Source organism: Dipodomys merriami, unplaced genomic scaffold (assembly GCF_024711535.1).
Source record: "Dipodomys merriami isolate MVZ:Mamm:240054 unplaced genomic scaffold, mDipMer1.0.p SCAF_78, whole genome shotgun sequence".
Lineage (NCBI taxonomy): Eukaryota > Metazoa > Chordata > Mammalia > Rodentia > Heteromyidae > Dipodomys > Dipodomys merriami.
In genome coordinates, this window is record NW_027206379.1 from 3,451,822 (window position 1) to 3,464,747 (window position 12,926).

The window sequence follows — 12,926 nt, forward strand, 5'->3', positions numbered from 1 at the left end:
TCACTTGTTCTCCACAGATTGGGCTGGCACCTGCTCTGGCCCATCTTCCCCACTGTGCTCTGCGTCTCCTCTTCAGCCCGGAGGTGCTGGACTGTCTGCCGGGCAGACACTCGCTGGGCTGGGGGCTCCCTTTCCATGCGTCTGCCCCTGGCACTGAAGGGCCACAGGGTCCTCTTCCCACAGCAAGACTTAGTCAGGGAGCTCCCGTGGCAACTGGCAAGAACGGGCCACACTTCATCACTGCCGGGATCCATCACTGCCCCTCCCGCGTGTGGCAGATGCAGGATGTAGTGGACGTGGCCCTGTAGCTACAATCTGGCAAATGCCTATCCTTGAGCTGTCCCTACATAGCCAGTCTCCTTCCAGAGGAAGATCTTGGGTGACTGGCGGTGTGTGCTGCTGTGTGATTATCAGCAGCCCTGCCAGGAGAGGGACAGACACAAGGCTGCCACACCACGAACTGGCTGCCCGCCCTCATGTCTCCCCTTGGTGCCAGGGAGCTGGCTGGAAGGAACCCATGGCCTGTCACTCCCTTGGCTTGAACTGTTCCGTGGACCCTAGCCCCTGCCTGGAAGTGGCTGTTGTCCTTGGCCTAGGGGCTGTTGGTCCTACCTGCCACCCTCTGAGACTCCCTGCAGGATATTCCTGGTCTTGCCCTGCAGTGGTGTGTGTGCGGGGGTTGGGTTGCTGCTCAGAAACCTTGATTCAGACAGCAGACAGCTTGAGGTCCGGTGGTTTAAATAACCATGTGGTTATCTCTAAACCTTTGTTGGTCTAGAGTGTGATTCGGTGGCAGCTCTGTGCTGGCAGGGATGGAGGATTTGGTTAGATCAGAGCCTGCTCTCCCCTTTCCAGCGCCAGGCAGTGGCTGGAGTGGGCGGCAAGCCACTGCCAGGTGGGAGGGCTGGTGTGCCCTCAGAGACTTCAGGCCTGAAAGAAACAGCCAGGCACGGCCAGATGTCAGCCCTGGGGGCCGGCAGGGGGGCTGCGGTTCCTAGGAGATGGTGGACTAGGGACGATGGTTTGGCCAGAATGGGCCTTGAGAAATCCCCACTGCTGCCTAGGATGCAGCCTCATTCAAGGCAGAGCCCAGCTACCGAGGCCCCACAGGTGGGAGTGAGCCAGAGCCTGCCTACAGCATCAAGGCTGCAGACCTCTCTGAGGCCACCGGCCAGCAGGGCCCGGCTTACACCACGGAGGCCGTCTACGAAACCACGGAAGCCCCAGGCCACTACCAAGAAGGTGAGCCTCACTCTAGCACCTGCCAGTGAGGGGTGGGGGGAAGACCCCTCCAAACCCACCCATCCATGTCCTTCAGCGCCTTACCTGCCCCGTCTGTGGGCTCCTCCCTGCCCAGGCATCCCAGAAGTGCTATGCTGTGCTTCCCTTCTGAGACACAGGCCGCCCCCCCCCCCCCAGCCCTTCCCACAGTGGTGCGTGATGGTCTAACCTCAGTCCTTCCTGCAGCAGTGTAGGGTGGCTCTGGAGTGGGAGCCACTCCAGTCAGGCAAACAGTGTCGGGGCGCGGTGTCTTCCCACTGTCCCCCCATTCCAGTCAGGAGGACAGTGCTGGGGTGAGGCGTCTTCCCACCTCCCCACTGGCCAGGGCTCTCCTAGCCTTCCCTGGATCACTGAGCTCTCTGCTCTCAAACCCAAGTGGAGAAGGTCTGCGCACCTGACTGGGTGGTGGGCTCTCTGGGGGTGGAGTCCCGGGCCTGCCCTTCAAAGCTGGAGCCTTTCTTCTGTTGCTCTAAGGCTTGATTTCCTGCTCTCCAACCCCTGCTAGGTAGGGAGGTGTTGTCCTTGTGTCCTCCTGGCACGGGTCTTGGGGGCATGCTGTCTGAAGATGTGGGTAGAGAGGGCATCGGTCTCTAGCCTCTGCTTAGCTTTTTTCTCACTTTGCTTTCAGAGGAGAACACGTATGATGAGTACGAGAACGACCTGGGTGTTACAGCCATCGCCCTCTATGACTACCAGGCTGGTGAGCCTCCCTCCCTGTCCCGCCCGAGAGTCTCCTCTGAAGCTAGACTGTAGTTTCCTTCTCTTTTTGGTGGGGTATGGCTGTGTTGCCCAGTTTGCCTTGAACTGCTGGGTAAGCATAAGCAGTCCTGCCTTAGCTTCTAGTAGCTGGAACCACATAGGCATCCTCTACTACTCCTGGTTATAATTTCTTCTTTCCCTCCCTCCCTCCCTCCCTCCCTCCCTCCCTCCCACTCTCCCATCTGTCTGTCATGGGGCTTGAACTCTGGGCCTGAACTCTGTCCCTCAGCTCTTCAGCTCAAGGCTAGAGCTCTATCACTTGATCCACAGTGCCACTTCCAGTTTTCTAGTGGTTTATTGGAGATAAGAGTCTCATAAGAGTCCCATGGACTTTCCTGCCTGGGTTGGCTTTGAACCACAATCCTCAGATCTCATCCTCCTGAGTAGCTAGGATTACATGTGTGAGCCACTGGTACCTTTTCTTTCTCTCTCTTTCTTTCTCTCTCTCTCTCTCTCTCTCTCTCTCTCTCTCTCTCTCTCTCTCTCTCTCTCTCTCTCTCTCTTTCTTTCTTTCTTTTTTTTGGTAGATTATGGGGCTTGAACTCTGGGCCTGGGTGCTGTCCCTCAGCTCTCCAGCTCAAGGTGAGCACTCTACTACTTGAGCCACAGCACCACTTCTGGTTTTTCTGTCGGTTTATTGGAGAAAAGAGTCTCACGGACTTTCCTGCCTGGCTGGCCTTGAACGGTGATGCTCAGATCTCAGCCTCCTGAGTAGCTAGGATGACAGGCGTGAGCCACCGGCACCCGGTTCCCTACCCCCCATCTCTCTCTCTCTCTCTCTCTCTCTCTCTCTCTCTCTCTCTCTCTCTCTCTCTCTCTCTCTCTCTCTCTCTCTCCCCCCCCCTCTCTCTCTCTCTCCCCCCCCCCTCTCTCTCTCTCTTTCTCTTTTTGGCCAGTCCTAGACCTTGAACTCAGGGCTTGGGCACTGTCCCTGAGCTTTTGCTCAAGGCTAGCACTCTACCACTTGAGCTACAGTGCCACTGTTGGCTTTTTCTGTTTATGTGGTACTGAAGAACCAAACCCAGGGTCATACATGCTAGGCAAGCATTCTACCACTAAGCCACATTCCCAGCCCCTCTTAACCTACTTTTTGAGGCAAGGCCTCGCTATGTTACCCTGGGATTATAGGCATTCTACCACCATGGCTAGTTTCTGGGTATGGTTTTAGAACATGCTAGGTAATGGTGGCTCACACCTGTAATCTTAGCTACTCAGGAGGCTGAGATCTGAGGGTTTCATTCTCCAGATCCCACCCCCTCACCCCCTTCTCCAGATCCCACTCCCTCACCCCCTTCACCAGATCCTACCCCTCACCCCCTTCACCAGATCCCACCCCCTCACCCCCTTCTCCAGATCCCACCCCTCACCCCCTTCACTAGATCCCACCCCCTCACCCCCTTCTCCAGATCCCACCCCCCTCACCACCTTCACCAGATCCCACCCCTCACCCCCTTCTCCAGATTCCACCCCTCACCCCCTTCACTAGATCCCACCCCCTCACCCCCTTCTCCAGATCCCACCCCCTCACCCCCTTCTCCAGATCCCACCCCTCACCCCCTTCTCCAGATCCCACCCCCCTACTCTTGATACCTTTACCGGATCCCACCCCTCACCCTCACTCTCTGTAGGCTTTCTCTGTCCTTGAAGGCCTCCAGTGGAGCACGCCCTGCCTGAGCGAGGACTCCATGCCCATAACCCCCCACATGTCCCCTGCTGTCCTCACTTCCAGGCTGTGAATGGCACAGTTCCTCCCGTACCTTCCCGAGTCACCCTGCGTCCGTCCCCTTGCTGTTATAGTGGACACTGCTGCCTCGTCCGGAGCCTCCACTATTTTAGTGGTTGAGGAGCACTTTTGGGATGCAGGTCCCTGAGGTCCTTAGACCCCAGCTTCCTCTGACAGCGGTCTCCCAGTGCCCCTGCCTTCTGAGCAGGAGGCTGACTTTCCTGTGAGGAGGTTCCCACATGGCCGTGTGTCCACATGTGCCCGGGTGTCATGGAGCTCTGTGTTGTGGGCATTCTGAACACCTTGTTTGTCCCCCTACTTCCTGGCCAGCCCATAGCCTCAGCTTCTTAGATTTCCTTGTGCTCCCTTAAACCACCTCTGCAATGCCCACCTTCACCATCCTATATCCCATGTCCTTGGGGCCGAGGCTTTGACCCCCCACTACGGCAGCTGTCCAGAGTGCGTGCATCCAAACCTTTGCTCTCTCTCCACCACCTCTGTGGTGCCCACCTTTACCGTCATGGGTCCCGTGTCCTTGGGGCTGAGGCTTTGACCCCCCACCTCGGCTGCAGATGAGACAGTATGTGCATCTGAGCTGGTCTCTCTGCTCTCTCCCCAGCGGGCGATGACGAGATTTCCTTTGACCCTGATGACATCATCACCAACATCGAAATGATCGATGATGGCTGGTGGCGAGGGGTATGCAAGGGCCGGTATGGGCTGTTCCCGGCCAACTACGTGGAGCTGCGGCAGTAGGGTGCCAGCGGCCGCAGGCCGGCCACGGCTGATTCCAGCTGACACTACAGATCATGCCTTCGCTGGTTTGGGGTTTGGTTTTTGTGTTTTGTTTTCCAAAGGAGGGGAGGGGAATATACATATTGCTTTTATATTTAATACTTTTGCTGATGCTTTCAGAAATGTCTATGCCCCAGAACTCGCTAATATATTATAATCATGTTCTTAGGAGGACTTTGGTCATTGTTTATCCATTGAAGGATTTTTTTCTTTTTCTGCCAAGTTGACTGTCATGTGCAGCCACTTGAGGGGCTAGTTTTCCTGCGGCGCGGAGTGCCATGTCCTAGTGTCCAGGGAGATGGCTGGCATCTCATAGCACAGGCCAGTTGCACTCACAGCCACGTGTGCAGAGTGGGTCTTGGCTGTGGAGTTGCTCGGCCAGCCCGGCTTCCCAGATGAGGGGCGTGGTGGAGTCTAGCATCTGGAATGAGGACCTCCAGTCGTGTGCTGTGAATTTGCAGGGCTCATAACAGCTACAACCCAGGCTGTCCTCTAGGTGGCCTCCCTGCCTTGTCTCCCATCCCACACCTGCCCTGGGACTCCAGTCTTCTGTGAGGGCTCTTCCCTTGGCCTGGCCTGGCCTGCCCTGCCTGAAGGGCCCTGCCCCTCCCTGCCTTGTCTCAGTTCCAGGCCACAGTGGAAAAGCCCGTCTTAGTGTTATGCCCGACGCTGGTGTTGGGCTCAGGCCCACAGCCCCTGATGCCTGGCAACCCAACGTGTGTCTTTGTGCCTCAGTGCAGATGGCAGAAGTTTGCTCCGTCAGGGAGTGTGCTGTTTGCCAAACTGTGTTCCAGCGCAGCAAAAGGCAGGGGATGGACTGGGCTAAAATGCAGTGTGGCTGTGGGACTGCTCCTGCCAGGGGCTGCCGCAGCTTTTCCCAGAGCGGCTGTCCCTGCCTGCCTGCAGCTTTTCAATGGTGACCCCCTTGGCCCTGTGGAGAAGCCGGGAGGCTGGACCAGGCTGGCTGGGTCTCCCAAGAAACCAGCAGACATTCGCCGCCCGGGACGCAGAGCACTCGTGCTTGCTGCCTGCCTTTTCTTTCTCGAAGTGCGTTTCTGCGTAGTCCCTGCCTTTCCACTACGGGACAGGTTTTATAGGCGCCTGTTGTATCTGCATTTCTGTAGCACACCTCATAGATATGATTTTTTAAAATTAAGTACTCAGAATAAACTTTTTTGATTCCATTATTTCCTTGGCTGTTTGGTTGCTTTGTTCTGCAGTTGAAGGTGGTGTTGGGCCCGTGTGTCCCTAAGTGGCCAGCTCGGCCTTCCCCTGGGGCCCATGGCCTTCGGGTCCCTTGGCTGCGCCCCTGCCAGCCACACAGGCTCCTCACGAGGAGCCCACACAGACACTTTTCCACCTGGTTTTTCAGCAAGAATTCTAAGCAAAAGAGAAAATGTATTTACAGATTGTTTCTGAATAAGGACTCAACCCCACCAAGTGCTGTGTAGCTAACAGGTCATCTTCAGGCGGAAGGAGCCAGTGGCCCTGGGCAGAGTGGGTGTGCGGGGAAGCGGCTGGTGGGCAGAAGGTGTCCAGCAGCCGAAGTGGCCGCCCACAGCCTTGGTGTCAGGAGGAAATAGGAGAGCTGGTGTCACCCCTGCCACCAGAAGGTCTTGATGGGGACAGGCCTAGAGTCCCAAGTCCCGGCGGTGGCTCCTCCTCGTCCTGTCCTCTTTTTTCTCCTTGGTTTGGTGGTGCTGGGGTTGTTACTCGAGGCCCTGCGCTTGCTAGGCTGGCACTCTCCCTCTGTGCCACACATCCAGACCTATTGGCTTTATTTTTTTCCTGATTGGGTCTCATACCTGTGACCTTGGCTGACCTTGGACCATGCTCCTGCCTCCGCTTCCTGAGTAGCTCACAGGCTTGCCTCCTGTCTTTTCAGTCCCTCTCACGTGCTGCTCTGTGCACTGTGGTTTTTCTGCAGCCAGCACCCTGTGCTGGTGACCACCCTCCCCAGGCAAGCCGTGGCCAGGCTGGGGGGGCTGCCCAGACCTCCACAGGTCCTTCATCTCTGGACAAGGCCTGCTGGGCCGCCCACGTCCACAGTGGCACAGGCCCGGCTGCAGCACCAGTCCTGTTCAGTTTCCTTTCCCATGATTTGAGATTTAAGATGGGACTGGCCGTTCTGGCCCCCTCCCCGTCTGGAGTGGAGCTGTCTGGGGCTTCTGGGGGCCAGTGGGGCCTTTCTCCCTCTCCTCCCCCCACCGTGGAGCCTCCTGAGGGCTTTGTTGACAAGCTCCCTCCAGCTCGTGCATTCACGACCACCTCCCACACCACCACAGCCCCCTGAGCAGCCCTGCCGTCCCCAGCACGGCTTTGGCCTGCGCCGACCTCCCAGGTTAGGGCTTGCACAGGGGCCCTGTTTGAGGGCAGGGCCTGTCCTTCACTCAGTTCTGGGGCAGGGGTGGGGGTGGGGGGAAGAGACGAGCGACTGGCAATGCTTGAGTGGCCTGTGGGAGGCTGGTCCTGAGGAAGCTCTGGCGGGGCTGGGGGCCAGTGTGACAGTGGGGCGGGCGGTGTCTGGGAGCGCAGATGGGGGCTGAGCAGAGGCCCAGGAAAAGGTCCACAAAGCTCTGGTTCTGGTCTGTTGGTTACTAAGGGCACCGCAGGCCTCCTTATCTTCACCCCCCCCCCCCCCGCCCCCAACCCGGTTTCCTTTCTGAGTGCTTGTTTTAAAACTCACTGACTTTGGGCCGGGGTTTTCTTTGCTGCCCCCCCCCCCCCCTTCCCCTCGCTTTTTCCCTGAAGAGCCAGCTAGGGGTGGGCTGGCTGGACAAGCCGTGTGCTCTCGGGAAAGGGTGGGCGGGGCAGGGGGATGGCCAGGCAGGCAGCCAGCCACGCAGGCAGCTCTGATGGTTTCTTTTTGGCATAGCCTGAAGGTCAAGTGCTCACTCCTGCGTCTTCACAAGATGTCCACGGGGGGGGGGGGGGGGGGGCGGGGGGAGGTGCGTCCAGGTGTGTTGGGTCCTGAGGAGAGTGAGACACGGCTGTGCCCCGGTGCTGCCGGCCGCCGGAATGGGCAGTCCTTGGGGTGATGTTCAGTTCCAGCTGTGGATTCTGGCCCTAAGGGGGGTGCTGGCCAGATCGGGAACTCTCTGTGTACTGCTGGGCCGGCAGAGGCTCTCCTGAGCTCCTCTGCCCTGCAGGCCACAGAGCCGCTGGGAGCCCCCCATGTGGGGATTCACATACCATGGGCTTTGCCATGCGCACGGCCTTGCCTTCTGACTTGTCATCTGAAGATGAAGCTGGAGATTGCTGCCTCCTCCCAGTCGAGCTCACAGTCCTGCTGGAGCTGGACACTTCCAGGATGCCTTCACAAATGGGGTACCACCCTGTGCAGCAGCCCCTCCACACCCAGCCCTTGGAGGCTGAGGTAGAAGGAAGGGTTCCTTAAGTCCACAGGTTTAACCAAGTTGGGCAGCAGGGTGGGACCCTGGCAGAAGAATCGATGGTGACAGGGAGCGAGAGGAGCAGGTTGAATGTCCCTTACCAGAAGGATGTGACAGGACACATTGAGGTTTCCCATCTCTGGGTCCTCTGTTTGGAATTCTGTTCAAAACACTGATGAGCCAGCAGGCATCAGTGACACCCATAATCCAGCTCATGACACTGCCATTTAGGATTGGGGTTTGAAGCCAGCTTGGGCGAGAAAGTCTCAGAGACTTATGTTCTATTAACTACCAAAAGGCTGGAAGTAGAGCTGTGGCTGAAGTGGTCAAATGCCAACATTGAGTAAAACTCAGGGACGGTGCCCAGACCCTGAGTTTAAGCCCCAGGACTGGTATAACAAACCACTGTCTCAAGAGTCTAGGCTGTTTTCTGTTTTCCCTGGTGACATTTTTGATCTGTTGGCTGTTTGCAACCTGGAAAAACACACTCTGTTCTTGGTTATGGCTGGAGGGGGTTAGTCAATAAAAAGTAAGCCTGTAACACTAGCCAGTCAGGAGGCTGAGATCTGAAGACTGAAGTCTGAAACTAGCTTGTGCAGGGAAGCTCATGAGACTTATTTCCAATAAACTACCAAAAAAGCTGGAAGTAGAGCTGTGACCCAAGTGGTAGAGCGGCAGCCTTGAGCAAAAGAAGCTCAGACAGCGCCTAGGCCCTGAGTTCAACCCTCAGGACTGGTACCAGAAAGAAACATAAAAAACAAAAGAATAACTGATAGCCCAGGAGGTGATATTCCCCTTTGTCAATATGTATGACTGCTAAGTTGTCATTTGTGGGCGGGAAGGTTTCCCATCTTTTCATGTACTGTCTGGTGATGCTTTTGTTCCTGAAACTTCCTGCTGGTAGATAAGGAAACACCACACAGATGTGATTGGAACCAGTGCCTTTATGTCTCAGCAGGCTCCTAGTGCTGCCCACCCAGCGGGCACCAGCACCTGGGAGTGTCAGTTGCAGATGGAGGGCACTTGTGTTTCATGGCACCGTATGAGAAAGTGCTGAAGGTGGATGTGGTGATGGTTGCACAGGATGAATGCCCTTGGCAATAGTTAAGATAGTGAAATCATGGGTATTTTGCCACAATGAAAAACCTTTTTTGGCTACTCAGGAGGCTGAGAGTTGAGGATTGTGGTTCAAAGCCAGCCTGGGCAGGAAAGTCCACTCTTGTCTCCAATAAACCACCAAAGCCAGAAGTAGAGCTATAGAGCTATGACTCAAGTGGTAGAGCGTAGCTAGCCCTGAGCAAATAGAAGCTCAAGGACATCACCCAGGCCCTGAGTTGAAGCCCCAGCACCCACACAAATAAAAAAAAAAAAAAAAAGCTTTTTTGAAGGTGTGATCATTTTATTTTGGCAGTGCCGGAGTTTGAACTCAGGCCTTGTGCTTAGAGAGGAAATAGCTTCTCAGGGAATCCTGCGGAACGGAGGACGCCGTGTGCCAGCCCCAAGCCAGACTTCCCACAGAACAGTGAAAGGGTAGATTGGTGGTACTTTGGGCCACCACCATATCTGTGGGCATGATGGCTACAGGCCCAGAACCCCAGCACGCGAAGTGGGTGTGTGTGAGCTCCAACCACAGGCTCCTCACTGTCTTCTCTGCTGGGTCAGTGCTGGGCACCAGAAGGTGCTCATATCTGACAGAACCTTAGGGCACAGGTGAGCGGAGCAGGTTGGTGTTAATGTGGCATGTTTTTTTTGTTTTTGTTTTTTTGGTTGGTCCTGGGGCTTGAACTCTGGGCCTGGGCGCTGTCCCTCAGCTCTTCAGTTCAAGGCGAGCGCTCTACCACTTGAGCTACAGCGTCACTTCTGGTTAATTGGAGATGAGTCTCTCAGACTTTCCTGCCCAGGCTGGCTTTGAACTGTGATCCTCAGATCTCAGCCTCCTGAGTAGCTAGGGTGACAGGCGTGAGCCACTGGCGCCTGGCATGAGCTTTGTGTTTTATGGTTTTTGGCTTTTTGTGTGTGTGCTGAGGGTGGAATCTAGGATCCCTGCATGCTAGGCAAGCTTCTCTCCCATAAGCTCCCCAGCCTCCTCCAACACATATACACGTATTGTTGATGGCCTCCGGCATGATGTTTTTCTTACCTGTGTACTTTATAGGATGACTACATCAGGCTGTTAACTGGCACATACCTCCAGCGGATGCTGACTGGGAGAACAGTTAAAATCTGCTAGTGGCAGATCTGATATATTGTTGCTAGCTTTCCTACATTATCAACTACAACATCGTGTGCGTGTGCGCGTGCGTGCGCACACGCGTGCACTGGGTTTGAACTCAGGGCTCTGGCTTGCTAGGCACTCCTTCTACTGCTTGAGTCACGTCTCCAGCTCATTTTTCTGGTTATTTTTGATACAGGACCACTAGAGCTTTTTCCCCCCCTTCTAGGTGGCCAGAAGCAGGCTCCCGACCTCAGTCTCCCACATAGCTGGGATGAAGGTGTGCACCACTCATTGTGCTCAGCTATTTGTGGAGATGGGGGCCTCATCCACTTTGTGCCCAGGCAGGCCTTGCACCGTAATCTTGACCTTCACCTCTCTGGCAGCAGGGGTTACAGGTGTGAACCACTGTACCTGGCAAGCCTTGGCTGTTTCAGTTTCAGTACTTGCTGACAGCTACCCTCCATGTGGAGCCAGGCACCCGCAGGTGCCTGGGATACCACGTAGGGCAACATCTTTCATTTGTTTAGGAAAACTTGTCTTTTATCTCTTGATTTTTTTTTTTTTGCCAGCCCCGGGGCTTGAACTCAGGGTCGGGGTTCTGTCTCTGAGCCTCTCTGTGCTCAAGGCTAGTGCTCTACAACTTGAACCATAGCACTACTTCCAGCTTTTTCTTAGTAGTTTATTGGAGAAAGGATGTTATAGACTTTATTTGCTGGGCTGGCTTTGAACCACGATCCTTAGATCTCAGCCTCTTTTTTTTTTATTTTTGGTTGGTCGTGGGGCTTGAACTCTGGGCGTGGGCACTGTCCCTCAGCTCTTCAGCTCAAGGCTAGCATTTACCACTTGAGTCACAGTGCCACTTCCAGCTTTTTCTGTTTATGTGGTGCTGAGGAATGGAACCCAGGGCCTCATGCATGCGAGGCAAACACTCTACCACTGAGCCACCTTCCCAGTCTACATCTCAGCCTCTTGAGTAGCTAGGATTACAGGCATGAGCTACCAGCGCCTGGCAGATGTAATTTATTTAGGCTCTGTTTATCATATCCTTGGAGTTTTTGTTTTTTGTGTGTGTGTGCTGGTCCTGGGATTTGAACTCAGGGCCCGAGTGCTGTCTCTGAGCTTTCTTGCTCAAAGCTAGTACTCTACCACTTGAGCCACAGCTACACTCTGCCTTTGTGCTGGTTAATTGGAAGTAAGAATCTCATGGACTTTCCTACTTGGGATGACTTTGGACCATGATTGTCACATCTCAAGCTTCTGACTACTAGGATTATAGGTATGAGCCACTGACACCCAACTTATATTTGGTACTTGAGAATAAGGTATTGCTATGTAGCCCAGACTCACTGTGGCTTGAGATCCTCCTGCCCCCGCCTCCTGAGTGCTAAGAGTACAGATGTGCATTTGGAATCCATGTCTGGCTATTCTAACCACCTTTGTGTATTTGCTGGTACTGGAGCTTGAACTCAAGACCCTATGTTCTCTTGTTTTTTCATTCAAGGCTGGTGCTCTACCACTTGAGCCACACTCTAGTCATAGGCTTTTTGCTATTACTTGGAGATAAGAGTGGCAGATTTGTCCTTTACCATTGTGTTTTCACCAAACTCTTTGTGGAAGTGTGAAGTAACTTCAGGTTTACAGAGAAGTGCAAATTGAATGCAGAGACTTCCTGCATACCCCCTCTCAGTTTTCTCCCAAGATTAACATCTTAGCTTTGGTGCACTTACAAAAATGAGAAACACACTTATGAAAATGGAAAACTATTATAGGGTGTAATGCTCTTAAACCACAGGCTTTGTTTGATCTCATACATTTTTCCTTAAGTGCTTTCTGGCTACTTCAAGATCCAACCCAGAATTTCACATTGAATTTAAACAAGCAGTTTTTTTTCCTCTTAAAAAATAGACATATTGAGGCATTGTTTGCATAGCCATAATTCACAGATTTAGGAAATGTAACACAATGGCTTTGGGTGTACTTACAGATTATGGAAACATTCCTGGTGTTTAGCTCATCCCCATGGAAACCATGTATTTTCAGTAATTGCTGCCCATCCTTTCCCTGGCCCCATAAGACACTCACTAGGCCACTCTCTGTCTGGGTATTGGTTTGTTCTGGCCATTTCATATAAATGGTCTCTTACAATATGGCCATTTGTGACTGGCTCAGGGCCTTGAGCTGGCTAGGTAGGTACTCACGGTATTGCTGAGCTCTTTTGGGGACTGGTTATTTGACAGAGATTGACCACCCCCTTCCCCCCTCCCATGTTTCTTGGGAATCTTTCTTTGTAGGTGCTGAGACTGGACAAGACACAAGAGTGAATTCCTCTGGGAGAGACATTTTTGTGTCATATGGAAACAAGAGAACATTATTTGTTTAAGTGTCTTTGAATTGCTTTCTGTTATGCCAGCCAAACGAGGCATCAGGTATATAATGACCATGTAAATCGGCCGGCTTCCAGGGGTACATGTGAGGATGTCCTGGCCACATACTCGCAAGATGCAGAACTTGTAGGTGGACAGGTGTTCCTCCAGCCTGGTGCCCCGACTCTGTCTCCCACGGCCGACTTGCTGATACCCAACTCACATCTGCATAGACGTGGGTGTCTGTCACCGGGTTGAGACGTGTAGCAGTCGCAGGGTGATGTGTAAACCATCCGCTCTCTGAGCAGGGTGTAGGACGCGCTGTAGGAATAGTGGAATAGTGAAAACTGGAAACGAAATGTTCAGCTGGGAGTGACACGTCCAGAACATTCCAGGAA

General features: G+C 54.0%; 1 protein-coding gene across 5 annotated transcripts in view; it reads left to right on the top strand.

Annotated features, from left to right (window-relative positions):
- Nucleotides 1-5,745, top strand: part of Cttn (cortactin) — a 29,948-nt gene extending 24,203 nt beyond the window's left edge. For all 5 annotated transcript variants that reach the window (XM_070009684.1, XM_070009683.1, XM_070009686.1 and 2 more), the window contains 3 exons: nucleotides 1,065-1,242; nucleotides 1,910-1,981; nucleotides 4,383-5,745. In XM_070009684.1, coding sequence (XP_069865785.1) covers nucleotides 1,065-1,242; nucleotides 1,910-1,981; nucleotides 4,383-4,519 — 387 coding nt within the window. In that variant the 3' untranslated portion in view covers nucleotides 4,520-5,745. The remainder of the gene's footprint in view (nucleotides 1-1,064; nucleotides 1,243-1,909; nucleotides 1,982-4,382) is intronic.
- The last annotated feature ends 7,181 nt before the right edge of the window (nucleotides 5,746-12,926 follow it).